This window comes from Amborella trichopoda, chromosome 3 (genome assembly GCF_054954075.1).
Source record: "Amborella trichopoda isolate Santa Cruz 75 chromosome 3, AtrichopodaSantaCruz75HAP2 v2.0, whole genome shotgun sequence".
Taxonomy (NCBI): domain Eukaryota; kingdom Viridiplantae; phylum Streptophyta; class Magnoliopsida; order Amborellales; family Amborellaceae; genus Amborella; species Amborella trichopoda.
This window is the reverse complement of record NC_142338.1, coordinates 61,872,711-61,890,844: the sequence shown is the minus strand read 5'-3', so window position 1 is coordinate 61,890,844 and position 18,134 is coordinate 61,872,711. Positions and strand designations below refer to the sequence as shown.

At 35.8% G+C, this 18,134-nt stretch overlaps 1 protein-coding gene and 1 long non-coding RNA gene across 3 annotated transcripts; both read right to left on the bottom strand.

Moving 5' to 3' along the window:
- Positions 1 to 1,174: 1,174 nt before the first annotated feature.
- Positions 1,175 to 6,224, bottom strand: LOC18421620 (structural maintenance of chromosomes flexible hinge domain protein). Of its 2 annotated transcripts, none has more exons than XM_088862102.1 (4): positions 5,854 to 6,224; positions 4,243 to 4,398; positions 3,389 to 4,066; positions 1,175 to 2,576 (listed from the first exon to the last, which is right to left on the bottom strand). In XM_088862102.1, the coding sequence occupies exons 1-4, from the start codon at positions 6,187 to 6,189 to the stop codon at positions 2,451 to 2,453; spliced, it is 1,296 nt and encodes a 431-aa protein (XP_088718228.1). In that variant the 5' UTR covers positions 6,190 to 6,224; the 3' UTR covers positions 1,175 to 2,450. The 2 variants fall into 2 exon arrangements, with proteins under 2 accessions (XP_088718228.1, XP_006826432.1); XM_006826369.4 differs by having other exon boundaries at positions 1,175 to 2,470.
- A 9,920-nt stretch (positions 6,225 to 16,144) lies between these two features.
- On the bottom strand, positions 16,145 to 17,169 carry LOC105421886 (uncharacterized). Its single transcript, XR_016052127.1, has 2 exons — positions 16,478 to 17,169; positions 16,145 to 16,352 (listed from the first exon to the last, which is right to left on the bottom strand). It is a non-coding gene; the product is annotated as an uncharacterized LOC105421886 (long non-coding RNA).
- Between the last annotated feature and the right edge of the window lie 965 nt (positions 17,170 to 18,134).

Sequence of the window (18,134 nt, the reverse complement as noted above, 5' to 3'; positions counted from 1 at the left end):
AGTAAGTCTTTGTCGGGGTTGTCTGATTCAAGGCTCTAGACTTGGCTGTTGAGAAAAGATGGATAGAAAAGAATCGGAGCCTTTGAAGGATGAATTCGTTGAGAAGACATCAGTATTGAGAGGATCTGCTGCTTTCAAGAGAGGTTCTTTTTCATATCGCTCGTAGGAGAGCCCGCCCCTTCTTCTTCGCTTGAAGAATCAGAATCAGTGATGTCTTGCTTTCTCAATTGGGGTGGAAGTTAAGAAGTTGGTTCATATGTTTATAGTTTTGAGAACTATTACTTTTCCTATCTTTCTTCCTTCAACAATTAACTTTCCTCACTTTCAATTTTTCTAATTTTTAAGTGAATACTCAGGCCATAAACTTCATTTCAATCGTCTGAATTTTTTTTGATAAATATAATACATGAAAAGGATGCTTTTCGTTCATGTCATTAAATTACACCTCGCACATATAAACACCAAGAGGAGCAGTTGCGAGACTTCAACACATGGGTCAAGCAATAAACAAACAAAAGAATGGTCATAATCAACCCCTTCTATGTTTAGTTATAATACATAGAATACAATGGAACTGTGGGTCACTTTGACGCCAATTGAGAAAGAAACGAAAACATTTGGGTCCTACACTACAAAGAAATAAAAACAATTTGGGTCAGATGTTCACCCAAAAAGGGTACAAAGAAAAATTGAAATATGGGTAAAAAAATAAGAAATAAATAAATAAATTAAAAAAAAAATTGACTTCCTACGCAACTTCCAACTTTGACTCGCTATTTTCTAAGAGATTTTTAATGTGCACTTTACTTCTACAATATAAGGTTGCTGCCTTTTATAAACTTTTTTTGGGAAGGAAATTGGGTCGTAAATTAAGGTTGATGAGAATTAGAATGGAGGAAACTCAAAATATAAGGTTGCATGCAGCCTTTTATAAACTTTTTTTGAGAAGGGAATCGGGTCGTAAATTAAGGTGGATGAGAATTAAAATGGAGGAAACTCAAAACGGTTGCGACTTTCCGCATTGAGCGAGAATGATTAAAATGAGGAAAGAGTGGGAGTGGGTGACAGCGCATGCATCCCCACTCAAATAAAAAGCTTTTGCTTCAAAAGCTTTTGTTCTAGACACGAGATTTCGGCAATTACCAAGTGGTTAACTTGAGCAGTTACTACGAAATTTTGAAGGAGATGCAAAGCACGTCAAACCATCAATTAAAGCTTGGAATAAAGAGTCATATTACAAGGGAATGGATTAACACACTCTCACTCGAATCAAAGGGTTAGAAGAGAGCCATTTTCCTGCTAAAACATGGAACCATCAAAACCTCTCTCTCTCTCTGTGTATGGGCTGCCATTTTCTGACCCATCATAACAAAGTTAAGCTCTAAAGAGGATAAACAAACTAATAGAAAAAAAAAGATGCACAAGACCCAAAGAAAAGAAAAATACACGAACATAGATGTACATGCTCATACTTCAACCAAACCGATTTCTCTCTTTACACAACAGCCAATTCGGTTTGCGAAAGCGCCGTGTAATGGAACTCAATTTGCAGGCGGTGGTGAAGCAGTGTCCCTGCTGCCATGCGCCCTTTCTTCACATCCGCCTGCAGCTCCCTCAAAGGAATGGCAGCTAAGAACTTCTTTATATATTCCTTGCACGTCTCCTTCCCCTTGCATACTAACTCCTCCTCTTTCTGTTTCGCCTCCTCACCTTCCTCTTGCTGTTCATACCTCCTTATGGTGGTATCCTCACCCATTGGTTTCTCCTCCTCTTCAGGCAACTCATACATCACCGTGTCGCTATCAAACCTCAATACATAGGCCTGGTTGCACCCCTCAAAAAGCCTCTCACCGAGTGTGTCCATAATGTAGTAGGCCTCGGGCTCAACTTTGAGCACGAAAAAGTGGTCATTCCAACTCACTACATACACCTGAAAATCACCCTCCTTACAATATGAAGCAGCAGCACTGATCTCGTCCCATATATTATCGAAGGACATTGCACCCTGCAAAAAGTCTAGACCCTCAATTGAACCGTCAGGGTGGAAGAACCCAACAAAGGATTTTTCAGGCAAGACAGAGAGGGGTCTTATTTTGGCCTGAAGTACTGTTTCTAGGTCAAAATGTTTGTCAGGGAAGCGTTCTCGGTAGGCCTCATTTTCGCAGAGGCTTCGCCACTCTCGAGAGCCCTCTCTAATGAGGCTGTCGAATTGAGATTTGATGGGCATTGAGTTGGGGTTGGCTTGCAACCAGTCGGCAATCACAGCCACGAGAGCGGTGCATGCGCTCTCCCCTGCAGCGCGCTCGCTCCTCTGGTCGATGGACGCGAAGAAGACGTGGGCGTTGAGCTTCATGTGTCCATCCCGGCTTATGAGCTCCTTCGCCTCCCACCTCCCAACTGCAAAATTGTCATCTCCAAACTCGGACACTGACAACCGGTTCACAGCAGCTTCATCTTCTGCCTTGGCCATCTGCAGGCATGAAAGAGCATACCCTGATTAAAATACAACTTACCTTTGAACTAAAAATGTGACGAATGACTGCAGATACACTAAAATCGGTTGTGGTTGAAATGACCTACACCAGATATTTGCCATTAATAGAATTTGAGAGAAGGCAAGAATCATTGAAAACTTAAAAGAGTGTAAAATACTATTTGTAAAATGAGTTGAAAAGCCACAAATGTTCAGGTCTTGTGTGACACCACATTTGTAGAACATAACACCATTCTAAAATACCAGATGCCCACAATCCTGAAGCATTTAAATGCCATCAGCAACTAATTTTTACTGTTGCTAGATGACTAGATACCAGACAGTAACATTCCTCAGAAATCACAGGGTATTAGTTAAGGCTACAAATGTTCAGGTCTTGTGTGACACCACATTTGTAGAACATAACACCATTCTAAAATACCAGATGCTCACAATCCAGAAGCATTTAAATGCCATCAGCAACTAATTTTTACTGTTGATAGATTACTAGATACCAGACAGTAACATTCCTCAGAAATCACAGGGTATTAATTAAGGGCCTGTAGGAAAGAGAGAGGAGGAACTGCAGAGTATCCCATATGGATAACAGGAAACCCACATGTTTGCTATGCATATGCCTAGGGTGATGTGCATATAAATGGTGGGATGTGCATTTAATCTGGCCCCTGACATTCTCGATTTTAAACCCACATGTTTTCTATGCATATACCTAGGGTGATGTGCATATAAATAACGGTGGGATGTGCATTTAATATGGCCCCTGAGATTCTCGATTTCAACATTAAAATTGCTAGTCAATAGATAAGAAGACAAGGGCCCTCCATGTCAACTTCAGTGACCTTGATATAAAGTAGAGACACAGTATAGAATAGTAGATAAGAAATTCATGCATACCCCTAGGCTGAGAGACTCATCTGAGGAGGAACTAAGTTGCCGGCGATCATAATCGATATCATCACCACCCTCTTCCCCATAGGCTTTCTTCAATAGTGGCTCCCCTTTTGTTCTTGGTGATCTGAAACTCAGCTTCCTCTTCCTCCATGAGAGAATGCTCCTCTTCGAAGACTGCAATATTGATTGCTCGCTCGCTGATGGTTGGTCCTCCGAGTGAACAGTGCCCACATCCGACTTGCGGTTACTGTAATAAACCCAATCTTCATCCTCTCCATCAATCCTCGCTCCCGAGTAATAAGACCCACCAACAAAATTAGCCGATGCCAATGTCCCATAACTGAATGACTTCCTAATGCTCGAATCCTCTTTCCCATCCTCCACTTCTCCTTCCTCAAATTCATCGAGAGAGTCAGAATCAAGTGGGTACGCATCGTTGCTCCCTATAGAATACCTGCTAGGGTCGCTGCCCTCATCCTCACGACACGCCTTCTTTGCTTTTCGAGCAGAGACAATGTCAGCGAGCAATTTCACTTTGCTAAGCCCTGCTTTGAGAGCGGAGAGCTCGTCTTTTCCAGCAATTGGGGCCTCACCAGGTACAGGGGATAGAGGTGCTATTGATCTCTGGACTGTATCTGATGACTCTTGAGCAGCTCTCAGTTCGAGTAAGCTCAGAGTACACTGCACAGTGGAGAGAATTCATTTCAAATAAGAAACCAAAAGGAAATTATGAAATTCCTAATTTCAACAAGAAATAATAACCAGAAATATAAATGATGCGAGTTTGCGACAGAGAGATATATACGAGATTGCGAGAGAGAACACTGCATGTAGGAGAAAGAAGCAAAAGCACTTACAAAAAGGAAAGGAGAAGATTCGATGGAGACACCAGGCGATGAGAACGGAAGCTTTATTTCGATCTCGGATCCTTCAACTGGTGATGCATAATCTGCAAGGTTCATTGAAGCTGTCCCAATAACAGAGGTCTTAGTTTTTGGCCCTTGATTGAGACCCTATATCATAAACAACAATGTTAGGGTACACAGTCATGTTTTTTATATATAGGATATTAGAGGCTGTTTATAATCTAAATGGTATGTCATACATTGCCTAGAACCCTATTCTGTTAAAAAAGTCTATAAAATGCATTTCAACACCTACAATGAAATTCCAAAATGAATAAACATAAAGCATATAAGAATTTTAAAATCTGGCATGCCAAAGGCTCCACATGCCAAAATGCCCAACTAGCCTATGTAAGGTTGACATTACTCAAGAAGCGACTTCAATAGGAATTCAGGTTCACATAATTAAACATCAGCTACAAACAACAAATCAGTGAGTCGATTCCAAGTGTATTTTTTATCCTTTGATTTGACTAAACAACCTAAACTCTGCTAATCATGATTACAAAACCCTAAACAAACAAGAAACAGAATAATTTAATGGGAAAACATTAAAATACTTTCAAGTGTTGATGTTTCAAATTTAGAAAGTAAAATCTACCAAACCTGCTTAAATTGAACTAAGGCTAAGAGTATGTTAACAAAATAAGTTTTTGATGTATCAAAGCACACACAGTCAAAGAAAATAAAATTCATATTTTTAAAAACTCTCAAAACAAAACGAGAGGGACGGAGGTCATTTCTACAGCAAATTATTGCAGAGGACATACTAGAATGTTTATATATTAAAATGGTTAATTCTAGACTACTCAAAAAAAAAAAAGAAAAAAAAAAAAAAGATCTTCATGCATTCCTGAATTTTCAGATGATTCAAACCTCTCTAGAATTCCGAAATTAATTAAATAATACATAATCTAAGAAGAAGAAGGAAGAAACTATTATATTCTTTAAATTTTTTAACAGATCCTAAATTTTCATCCTTTCCTGGTAATTATTTGAACCGAAATAAGCTAAAAAGACTACACAAGGAAACCTCCATCAGATAAAATGTTATTCTCGTATAATCCCAAAGAATTTAAGTGATCCCTTTTTCGGACAATCACTTTTATAATTGATCCTTTATTCAAATATTCAGAAAACTAATACTTTCCAGATAATCCTCAACTTGTAGCCGGCAAGTCACCTCCAGCAGGCAACCATGTCAAATAAATAAATAGAATGCTACAACAAGGCAACATTAAAGCTTGATTCTAAAGGCCCAGGAACCCTAAAACCCCAGTATAGAACAAATAAATCCTGATCCTAAGGGGAGAGAAGGAGGGGATGGGGAAGAAACTGAATTTCAACGAATTGATGGGGAGTTTCAGAAAAAGATAAAAACAAAATAAACTGAATCTCAACTCAAACCTCAGAATAAACATGTAAGAATAACGGTTTCTTTTTATATGCCTAAGAGGCAAACAAAACAATGGTTTTCTCTTCATAATCTAACCAGAAACCGAACATATTGACAATGACAAAAATAAAAGCAATGAAAAAAAAGAAAGAAGAAATTTTACTCACATTCAAAATAGTGAAAGCAATCTCCCATGGATAAAAGAAGTTCTCCTTGTGAACAGAGAGCCCACAGACATTTCCAAACTCCTCATCGAATTCAACAAAACCTTCATCGTGCAAATAATCCCTCTCAGCCGTGAAATTCCTCTTGACCTTGCGCCTGAGAGATGTTATAACGGCCCTGGGCCCCTTCCACTTAATCTCAACCGTCACTCTGGACGAATCCAGGCCATCCGCCTTCTCGATCTCCCTAAACCCCTCAATCCTGTGCAAAACCAGCTTCACCTGATATTTCTTAACCAGAGGCGGCCATGGCCGCCACTTGATCATCTTCACCACCATTACTGCTCCCGAATAGACCGATTCCACCCCAAATCCCAGCCAAAGAAAACCAGGAAGACAGAAAATTCCTCGACAAAAGTTTTTTAAAAGAAAAACCTAAGAAACCCGGTGATGAAACAAAAGCAACCACTAAATATGCAGCAAAACTCAAGAAGAGAGATATCACAGGCAAAAAAAAAAAAAAATCAAGTCCTAAATATATTCAGATAAGATATTCTCACGATAAAGGAAGCCCTCCCACCCTATCGTTAAAAAGAGAGAAGAAAAAATCAAACCCTAGAATCCGCGAAAAACCGGTATGAAAAAATTGCCGTCCAGAGAGAGAGAAAGAATTTTAGCCCTAACAATGAATCCGTAGAGAAGGCCGAATATGCTGCGTCCAGCTCATACATACGCTTGTAGAGATATCTATATATCATATTTGGAAAGGCCAGTAAGAAATCCCGGAGAAGAGGCACCCTCGCTCATGTGAATAACAGACACGCGTGACGCCCAGCCAGGTCATGCCCACATGTTAATTTCACCCCCCCCCCCCCACAATAAAAATAAAAATAAATAAATTTGATTTTGAGCCGAGTTTGTTGAATAATTTACTAAAATAGCCTCCTATTATTCTTAGAAATGGAAGTATCCGTTAACTTGTTACATCACTGCGGCCGTACCCAATGATATAAGCATGTGCTCGCCCATAAGTGTGAATGAGCGGTTGATGTCATTTGGTGCTATACACTAACATACAGCCGATAACTGTATCCTCTCATTTTAATTTGTATTTTGACGTTAATTAGTCATAGTAATATTGCTGTGATTTAATTTTGTAAGTTATATTTTACCTCAATTTGTTCTTTATTTGCCTTTTCGCCTAGCATATTGAGTTACTTCTATAAAAATTTTATCAAAAAGAGCTTGAAAAGGCCCATCGACCGGTTGGGTTCACTCGCCCTGAGTGAGTAGGTCCCAAGGTAAAAAAGCGTCAAAAAATGCACACAGAAAAAGAAGGAGAAACATATACTTAAAGTATAAATCAGCAAAATGCAAATAAGTGAAGTTAAAAAGTAGTTACAGAATGGGTGCAATTGGCATACAGAAGCATACGTAACTGTAGAGATAAGGTGCACCTTCAAATTTTATCATGGTATATAATTTTGATATAAAATGTTTTTTAGGATTATTTCAAAATCTATTTTTATATCTAATTATAAAATTTTAAATTTAAAAAATGGTTAAAATCAAATAGATCTATAAATATATAAAAATCTTGAAAATGGACGGCGTAGATAATATGTTGTAAAATGCACTATTTTTTAGACTTAAAATCTTTTTATTTTTAATGGTCATGCATCTCAATGTCAAGATGATCAGTCAAAGGGTTTTTCAACATTAAAACTACCTTTTTTTCGATGGATTTTTGAGGTGCATCCGTAGTTCTACATTATAAGGTTGCATCCTTATATAAATTTTTTTTTTAAAAGATTGATTTGTGTCTAAGAGTACTTTAAAAATAATCTAAAAAAAAAGAGTAAAAATAAGTATTCATCGCCAAAATACATTTCAATCTTTATCAAGATGATATAAAACATGAAAAACAAATTATAAACAAATCCCTTATTTTTTTTAAAAAAAAATTTCCATAGATATTTTTTCAAGTTTCTTAAAATAACCAGCCAGACTACCTAAACCCGCTCGGCCAATAGACGGTTCACGTTGGACCTGGCCGATTTGTCTAGCACTATTCTTAACGGAATGAGTAATTCTTTTGCCAAAAGGTAAAAGACACTCTTCCTGTCAGTCCAAAGGCAAAAGATGGGGTAAAATGCGTATGGAAATACTGTCTATCGAGCAGGGGCTTTAATGTAAATATGAGCTTTCCATTTATACGTTATGCATTCATTTAACTAGGTTGCTTTAAGTCAAAGGGGGCATATTTGTCATAAGGTAACAAGTATTCATTTTAGGGGTTCCTCGTAACAGGAAACAGTTTCGATATTTTTAAGACCAAGCAAATCATTTGACCTTATATATTTTTCATCAAAACCATGTTGCTATCTATTTTTATTTTAGTGCATTTTACCGGAAAGCCAGCTAGAGCCCGTACAACTTTCCCAATCCTTGGGAAGAATATCCATGTAATCTCCGGTCATTGTTTTTTTTTTTTTTTTTTGCAATTCATTAAAGAAAAATACCTGAATTAACAAATCTATAAAACATTGTAATGGCAAAGTTCCATCCAATATAATTTCTTATTTTATTATGGTCAAACTCAATTTGAAGCTTTTGATAGAGTGGAATGGCATAAAATGATTCATGTAGCTGACGACCTCAAATAATTGAGATAACTGATAAATGATGATGATGAAACTAAACGGCTCCTATTTACTACATTTTTTTTTATCTCCTCATGGACCACTTTTGTTGGTTTTTCATAAGTTTACTCATGATTTTATTCAATGAGCTCGAGAGTGTGTGGACCTAAACAAATGAAATGGCCCGGAGGCCACCAAATGAGGGAGGGCATACCACTTTAACCACCTGAACTTAGCTCGACAAAATGTTTTGTAATTCTTTATATTAAATAATATGCTCTCGAAGTATAATGGAAAAATGAACTTAAAATAGCATAAGAAAATGACACACCCCAAGGATAAATTTTTTGAAAGTTTATAAATGTGATATCTCTTCCGAATGAATGATTGGATAGGAGGAAGTATATAAAATTTATGCAGCAAAGAGGGTATAGAAAGCTTGTGGTTTTTTATTTTATTTTTTTACCATGGGTGCCCAAACTAGATATTTTTCCAAAAAGGAGTGATATTATTTCTTTGACATTGAACGAAAAATGAACGGTAGCTGAAACCCATGGAAATTAAAAACCATATAATTTCTCACTCCATCACCCATTTAATAGGAGCAAGAGGTCCCATTTAATAAGTAAGACTAAGAGGGCGAAGGAATTAGACCACTTGGTCATCTGCCAAATTAAAGGCTCAGCTCCCCCTCCAATTTCCGAACTGACCAAGTGCGTGCCTTCACACCAAAAAATTGCTCATTGCCCAACAAAAGAAAAATTTTTAAATTACATTCAAATTCATAAGAATTTTCATTATCTTGTCTTTGGGGGATATGGATACTTTGGATCCTTATGAACCGATAGAGTAAACTATTAATTTATATTATTGTCCTATTAATTAATTATTGTCCGGTTTTTTAACTTTCGGCAAATTCCTTGTACGCGTCAATCCAAGAATGGATAAATAGTTTTTTATTCATTTGTGATGAAAAGGGCGGGATTGAAAGTGGCCTCGACCAACTGCCCAGGATATAAAGACATGACTTTTACTTCTAAAATATAAATATATTAAATAACAAAAATTTAATAAAATAATAGGTTTGAAAGGATCGTTAACTCTTTTTGAAGGGCCGGTTTTTGTTCAAAAAAAAAAAAAAAAAGTTATATAAAGCTGAGGCCTTAAACAATCAAATTAAAGCACACCTCAAACATTTAGAAGAGGTCGTTTGAAGGTCCGAGTATTTTTCAAATATCTTAAAATCGGTCTTAAAATACATGGATATAAGGAAAAAGAATGGATTTCAAGTCTTGAAAATAATGCATATTGTAATGCTTTTTATAGACCGACAATTTTAAAGAATTTCAAATGTTCATAGATCAGCTTGATCTACATGATCTTTTAAGCTTTAAATTTATAATTAGAGGTGACCATAAATTTAAGGCCATGACAAAGATTTATAGTATTGAAACAGTACCTTTTAATACTATTTTGAAAGTGTACTTTATTTTGATTGTTTAGGACCTCAACCTTATACAAACTACCCCTAAAAGAAAAGCCCGAAGTTCGAGAAAAACACAACGGATGTAAAGAGTGGAGGATAAAAAAAACAGAGGGCGTAGATGGTAGTAGAGGTCCAAAGATATACAAAACCAATGGCTTTGTGGACAAAACCGCCCGGAACCTAGTGGGACGAAAACACGCGCTTTTATGGTGGCACCATGTGAGAGACATTCTTGGAAAATGCCTAAAACCTTATATCAATCCTTTCATTCATTCATTCATTTCTCTTTAAAACTCACAAATAGCCATGTCCATATCTCTTATTCTTAAAAAGGGTAGGGTCTAGGGCCAATGTTCAGGCCTGTCTTGGATTGACTCTAAGGTGTTTATCATCATCATCATTGTCATGCATGTCTTATCGGATCGTCTATCAATATTGATGAAATAAACGTTGCGAAAATTTTATACTGACTGCCACCCTAACACATCCCTCTTCATTTTTCAGGCTTGCAACTAGCCATGGGGGATGAATAAGTCTTATCGACTTACTCTATTATGTTCACCTTCCAAAATTTACCTTGTGGAAGGATAGATTGGGGATCCAAAAATTCATAAAGTCAATCATCCCGATTACTGCAGTATCATGAATCTGGAAACAAAATGTCAACATTGTCCCAATAATCCATTACGTATGTTCATTTAATTTCGTCAAAAAATCATTGCATATAAAAATTTTTTTTGAGGTCAATATTCATAGAAGTGAAACATAAAGGAATATGCAGTGATTTAGGATGCCTTTTGGGTCTCAAAATCCCATGGTGAAAACCACGGTGAATGCATCAAAAAAGGTCTTCCTTTACCTCAAGGATACTCATCCAACTCATACATATACATATGCATGTTGGAAAAGGGCATTATAAAATAAAAACTTATTACACTGTTGTACATATGAATGTTGGAAAAGGGCATTATAAAATAAAAAATTATTACACTGTTATGAATGGATAAGTATAATGAAACATGGGATGAAGCCCACGATTGTAAGCAACGCCACACTTGTCAACAATTGGGCGTGGCCATAAATGAATCCCTTGCTTTTTGTGGAAATAAAATATATAATTTGGGATTGTATATAATGAGACTATTTATCTTTTATACAAAGTGGTCACAATTCCTTACAATCATTTCATGCAAAATTTGATAGCTTGGTTGTGTCACAAAGTTAGAGAAAATTTATTTTGAAGTTTGAGCTTAGTCAATAGAATAATGGCAGCCACTCAATTTCACATCCAATGGTCAAGATTAATGTGACCACTTTGTATCAAAAGTAAATGGTATCATTATATATTTTCCCATATAATTTTATCTAAACGCACGAGCTATTATAGAAAATTTGCACTAGTATCCCTTATAAGAAGCAATATCTAGAAAAATATTTCCCATATTTTATATTTTTATGTTTGTGTGTATTTTTTATGTATTTTTACCCAAAATGCCTCCATCTCGAAACTATTAATTCAAAGTGTTAGGATTTAAGAACCTTTTTAGATACGAAAACAGGAATTTCAAAAGTTGGATTCTACCAATATCGCTTACTTATCCAGCTATAAACAAAATAGAAACACACTCCACAAGAGCACAAAGATTTACATGGTTCACCCCAAGAGGGTTACAACCACAGGCACGACAATTGAAATTCACTATACCAATAATAGTTACATCATAGATTTTGGGACATAGAGTTACTTATCTAACCCTTGACAAAATACAGTCGAGTAAACTCTTTTAGACCTGCTCTCCCAACCAGCACTACTAACCAATATCTCATATCTATTCTATAGTTAACTCACTATCCAAGAAGAAACTCATCTCTATCTCACAGCAAAACCGCTGTCTAGGAAGAGACCCTTGAGAGCAACCGAGACTCATTAAAAGGGAAACCACCCAAAATCTTCATGAGAACCACTTCTCTACAAGAAATCAGCATCTCAATCTATAGAAGACACATCTATGATATTTATTCTATAGGAAGCTATATTTTCTTTAAGGGGAAGCCTTACATATCATGCATAGGAGGAAGGCACATTTCCTAAATGGTGACCTAAATAGGACACACATGATCTTTTTTTCATCTTATATATATAAAGTTAGAACTCTATACTAAATATGAAACTTTTTATAGATATTACATATATCTCAAAACCAAAGAATATATCCCAAAGTCCTAATCTATTGAAATTCTATTTTCATTAGGAAACTTATCAAAATCAATCTCAATTCAATATAATATGGAATTTTGTTATGTTGGTGATTTTGGATATCACCATATCCAACACAAAGCCTCACTGAATTCTAGTGAGTGGTTCAGCTAACACGATCTATCCTTCCAGTTTTGTAAGAAATCGAAGCGGTCCAAAATTATTAGTTCCATATTGCTATATTTATTCACAACAAGTCGTACAAAATTATTAAATATTGATAATTTCCTTACAATGGGCAGTTCAAAACCAATAGTTATGGGCCCTACTAATGTAAATAAAAAAATATACTTAGCACAATGGAACCCAAATATATTAGGTAAACAGGTTAGTAACATAACCTTCATTAAAAAAGGAAAAAAAAAAGAAAATTCAAAGGATAAGGTACTTACTAATTTTCTTCTCCAGCAACATGTTAAATGCGGTAGTATCGACTTTTGTGTCCACACGGTTGTCCATGTAGAGGTAGAAAATTGGGCAGCTATTGCTTTTGTTTTATTATGATTTCAAATGCTTATATCACACAAACCATTGTTCCAATATTTGTTAAAAAAATGTTTTTTAATAGGAAGAAAACCAACCTCTCAAAATGGTTTTATTTGAATTTCTAATGAAAAAATCTTATTGAGAGAGGCAAACCTTGGCCACAAAATTGTGCACAAAGTGAAAAGCAAGAGTGAGTGAGGGGCCGGCCGGGCCTTTTGATGGACCACCCACAAACTACCATCCACTCTTTTGTAGTTGGAGCCATCATGCCGCACAACTTGCACTCGCCCTTTTCACGCAAAGGGTAGTGCTACGATTGACACCTGAAAAAGACACGCGTCACTCAATCTGCACCATCCATTGTCACTGCCATCGCATGATTTCACGTTGACCACGATTGCCAGGCTCTTGCGAGTCGTCTTCTATCATATGGACGGTCCAGATTTGACCGTGAGCCATTTTTTGATCTGCGTCAACTTCTATGATATGGACGGTCCAGATTTGATCATGAGCCATTTTCTATAGCGCGTTCGTCTTAAGCTTATAATGCGTGTTCTCTCCCCTACCTCAGACACTACACTCGTCGGTCGCTTTAACGACGACAAGTTTCCATTTGGTTTGGAAAATAACAAAATAAACTCGGCGATCGTCCACTTTGTAATACGCGGGGAAAATAATTAAGAGATAGGAAAATAGCAGTGCTCAATTGTCTTGATTGGAGGAATAAGGCCTTATTTTTCACATCCTTAGGTCTTCATTTGAATTGTCTTGATTGGAGGAGTAAGGCCTTATTTTTCACATCCTTAGGTCTTCATTTGTCACATCGAGTGATTTAAAAAATGCGGGATCGGCAAGGAATTGTTTTGTCCGACTTTAAAATTGATCACCCCGTGCCGATTCTATCAATATATAGAAAATCGTCTGGGTCTAGAAGAGAACCGATGATGTGCTACAGTAAGATGGTATTTTGCTTCAGTAAAATTGATGTTTTGTTAAAATAAAAACGCTGATTCACTGATCTAGATCGATTTTTGACCGGCTCACTATTTTTACACGTGTTTTTTCGTCGGTTCTAGTGTTCACAAAATCGAATCGGAACGGTTAACTGGACATGGGACTGGGAGTGGTTTGAACCGGAACCGAACTAATCTGGGCGGTTAACTGGACTAACTGGTCAAGTAGATTTTTTTTAAAAAAAATGGGTCAAAACCCCCTTCTCCCCCACCCCCCAATAAAAAAGAAAAAAAAAACAAAAGAAACTTAAATTAATTGTATAATATTTTATTACATATATTTATCTTACAAAAAATTTTGAAACAACTTTTTATAAATTAATATTTGAATACTATGATCCTTACATGATCCCAAGCAGGTCACATAAATCGTTTTGTTTCCTAGATTAGGATACTCTTTGAAAAGATTTTCGCCATGTAACATCTTCTTTCAAGAATTAACATATTCATCCCAAACCTTACATAAAAAACTTTCTAGTTACTTTTGTACAAAAATCGCTCACATTAGGACTGAAAGTTTATGCACTTTTTTTAAAATAACAAAAGTAGCTTGATGCTATTAAATCAAATAAAAACGCCAACTAATTAAGGAAGGACATCTTCTATATATTTAGATAAAGCATAATTCATACAATACGTTTTCAATGAAGTTAAATAAGGCATACTTCACAAAAAATAGAAAAAATATATGATTATATTTTAAAGAAGGGAAAGTATCTCCATATCCCCTATTTTTAGTTTTTTTTGATGAACTCAAAGTTTCAAAAGATATCCACTTTAAACTTATTTTTTAACCTAAATAAATATGAAAAAGATATGCTCTTTCTAAATCCAATCATTTCTCTCTTCACTTATATACCTCAAACTTCTCTCTTTTCCTGCGTATCTCTCACTATCTTTCCTCCCGTATTTCTCCAAATACCTCTCTCTCCTCTAGGTAACCTTTCACCTCCATGAAGCTATCCTCTCTCTCTCTAGAAGTTTGGGAAGATGACTTTTAGAAAAAGCTTGTCTTTTTAGATTTGTTTGGTATAAAAAAAAAGTTTAAATTAGTTCATGGGGTTAGAAGAAATAAAATCTACAATTTTTATGCCCCCAAGATATCTTTTAAAGCCATATGTACATTGTGAAATGAAAACTAAAAATAGGAGGTATGGGGATATTTTCTTTTTAAATAAAATGTTTATATGTCGCAACCTTAAAATGTAGAATTAAGGTGCACCACAAAAATCCATTGAAAAAGGTTTTTTTGATGCTGAAAAACCCACTAAGTGAGCATCTCGACATTGAGACATGAATATATGTAAATATAAACATTTCGAATCCCAAAAATAGTTCATTTTGCAACACATTTTCCAACGATCCATTTTCCAGATTTTCATGTATTTATAGATCTACTTAATTTAACTTTTTTTGAAGTTTAAAAATTTGATAATTAGAGCTGAAAATGGATTATAAGACCATCCTAAAAATTTTTTACATCAAAATTATATTTATGATAAAATTTGGAAGTACACCTTATTTGGATTGTTTAACGTTGCAACCCCCCTAGTATGCAAAATAATGTTGTAGAAGTAGTTTGCCTCAAAAGTCATTATTTGATCAAAATCATTAATTTTGTCACAAACTATAGGGCGTGGTTCCACAAGTCATCTTAGGGCTGTTTGAGAGAGTAATTAGTGTCTTGAAAAATCAGTTAAATTTGGTTCTAGAGAGTGCATGTTAAAAAAGCTATTTTATTACACGACGATTTACTTTTAGAACAAAAAGATCACAATTACCTCTTGATGCTGGCCCTGAAATTTGGCAATTACGGGTGCCTTTCTTTTCCATACAAATTTTAAAAAAAGCTTGTTGGACTTTATGTGCGGTTAATATGGCACATTCCCAGCCGTTTGATTTCAGATCTGATGACCAAATGTGATTTACCTTGTATGAAAGATACGTGATTTTATTATATACTTTCCCTATTTACAATGGGTTTGAATCCTGTTAAAGGGGGAGTGTCCGAAAGAGCTTATTAAAATATGAGTGTGGTTTGTATATGGTTGCGACCTTAAACAATATAAGATATAATTTTGATGTCAAAAAGTTTATAACTTTGATCAACTTGTGAAACCACCCTCCATAATATGTAAAATCATGTTGATGCAGTATTATGTAATTAGAAGTTAATAACCGCTTCTACAAGTACAAAAGGTCGGTGCAATGTCTGTTTTTGAAAATGACTAGGACATTCTGGTCATTTGAAGGATCTCATTTCAAGATGATGGATAAACCATGCAGGCATAAAACATAAGGCCCCTTCCACAGCCCATAGCTTAATTGCCTCAAATACATTGTGAATTTAAAAGTCAGAAAAACATTATTATCTTTTTCCTTTAATAATATTTTGCTACGATAAAGGATAATAATGTTTTGCTACAATAAAGGATAATAATGTTTTGCTACAATAAAGAATAATAATGTTATGCAGTAAACTAAAACCATTTACAAAATTGGACAACGATACATCTCAATCCCAAAACCAGTCACCTACATGTTTAGTGCCGGACACTTTCTTCAATTCTTGTAAGTGCTTCTGTAATCACATCAACAGTCTAATCCTTGACATCTTCCTGCAAAAACAAGCCAATTGCATTTTATTATATATACAAACAACCCAATCTATTTTATGTAACAAATACTCTTGAACATCAAGAACTTGAAATTAGAGATTGCAAGTTCTCTTAAATGTCATCACCTGCACTTACTCCTGTGAAAAAGCAGTATGGTGTACGTTGGCCACTCAAAGATCTCTCTAATTTTGTGTGTGTTGAATGTTTGGGCATTCCCATTTTCCCCCACTTCAAAAGCAGTGTCTCTCCCTAGCATTGTGTGTGGTAAGCATGTTGCCTTTGCCATTTCCCCCCACTTCAAAAGCAGTGTCTCTCCCTAGCATTGTGTGTGGTAAGCATGTAGCCATTGCCATTTCCCCCCACTTCAATAGCAGTGAGAGAAGACCAGCTCTTTAAGATCAAGCATATTTGAGCGAATGATAAATCTAGTCACCAATTGAATATACTCAAATCCTTTGAACGTTTTCTCAAAATCAATGGTGTCAAAGTGAATTTGTCGAAGCATCTTCCAAGCCAACTTTGAGACACCAGCGGCACTCAAACAGAATCCCCGATAATAAACAGGTAACCAATTTCTTTCTAATTTTATAACAGACAAAAATAAACCCCTTCACAGTTTATGAAGAAAAAACAATCTACCCCTTGTTTGATGCCATGCCACAATAGAAAAGCGAATTGCATGCACTAAAATGATGCTTTTATACTCCCAATGACCTATGTAGCATACATCTGCATATTCAATCTGCAATTTTATTGTTGGGACCTATGTAGCATACATCCGCATATTCAATCTGCAATTTTATTGTTGGGACAGCACCTAGTTATCAGGAAAGGTTCGTATTTAGTCAGAGATTCACTTGATAAAGGACACTGTCATAAAATGAAATGTACTTTAGCATATAAGCTTATTTTTGAGGAAAAAGTGGCTAGATCACGGCTCTACACAATATATAATTTTTACGGATAAATTTGGCAACAAGTATTCCAATTCCCACTTTTTTGTCATGTGAAGGACACACAAGGGAGGCAATCTATTACCTACCCAATCATTGTTGCAAGTTTGTAGGATGAACATGAAGTTTCTAAATTAACCTAGTAAGTTTTCATCAATTTGCAGCATAACTTCAAGATTTTAGGAAAAAACACCTAACTACACATTATTACACCAGTATACTCATAATGGATCTACCGTTATTTTCTTTCATGAAAAGGATGTTCGGTTATAGTAAGGGGAGCTTATTATGCAAATGCCATCCAATCAAAAAAAAAATGATATCATGAACCTCAGAATTGTTCATCATGTCTGTACATACATTGATCTCTATGTTTTTCCTTCTTTTTTTTTTTTAAGTGGACAATAGATGCATTGCCAGTTCGTAGTCATTGTTTTCCTAAGACAAAGGAAATGCATGAAGAAATGGCAAACAGTATCCAAAAGTTCACCATAGGCACTGGCTCTCCAGTCCTTATGCATGCATTTGATCGAGCAAGCTTAGATTCCAATCTCTTAGATCTCGGCCCACTCTTCTCGAGTAAGCATCCTCATCATTCCTGTGCCTGGAGGAGCATTTTGAATTTTTCTCTCAATCCGCTCTTGCGATCCGGACTCATCAATCTGCAGTTCAAAAACATTGTATCACCTTTCTCCAAAGTCGTCCTTATCCAGAAAAGTTTGTTTTTGAGTGGTCACAAAATTGTAAAATACCCCACTAAAAGTTTTTCCATCACGGGAAAAACACCGGTTACTCAATGAAACTTAATTTTTTAAATTGTTGTGGTTAT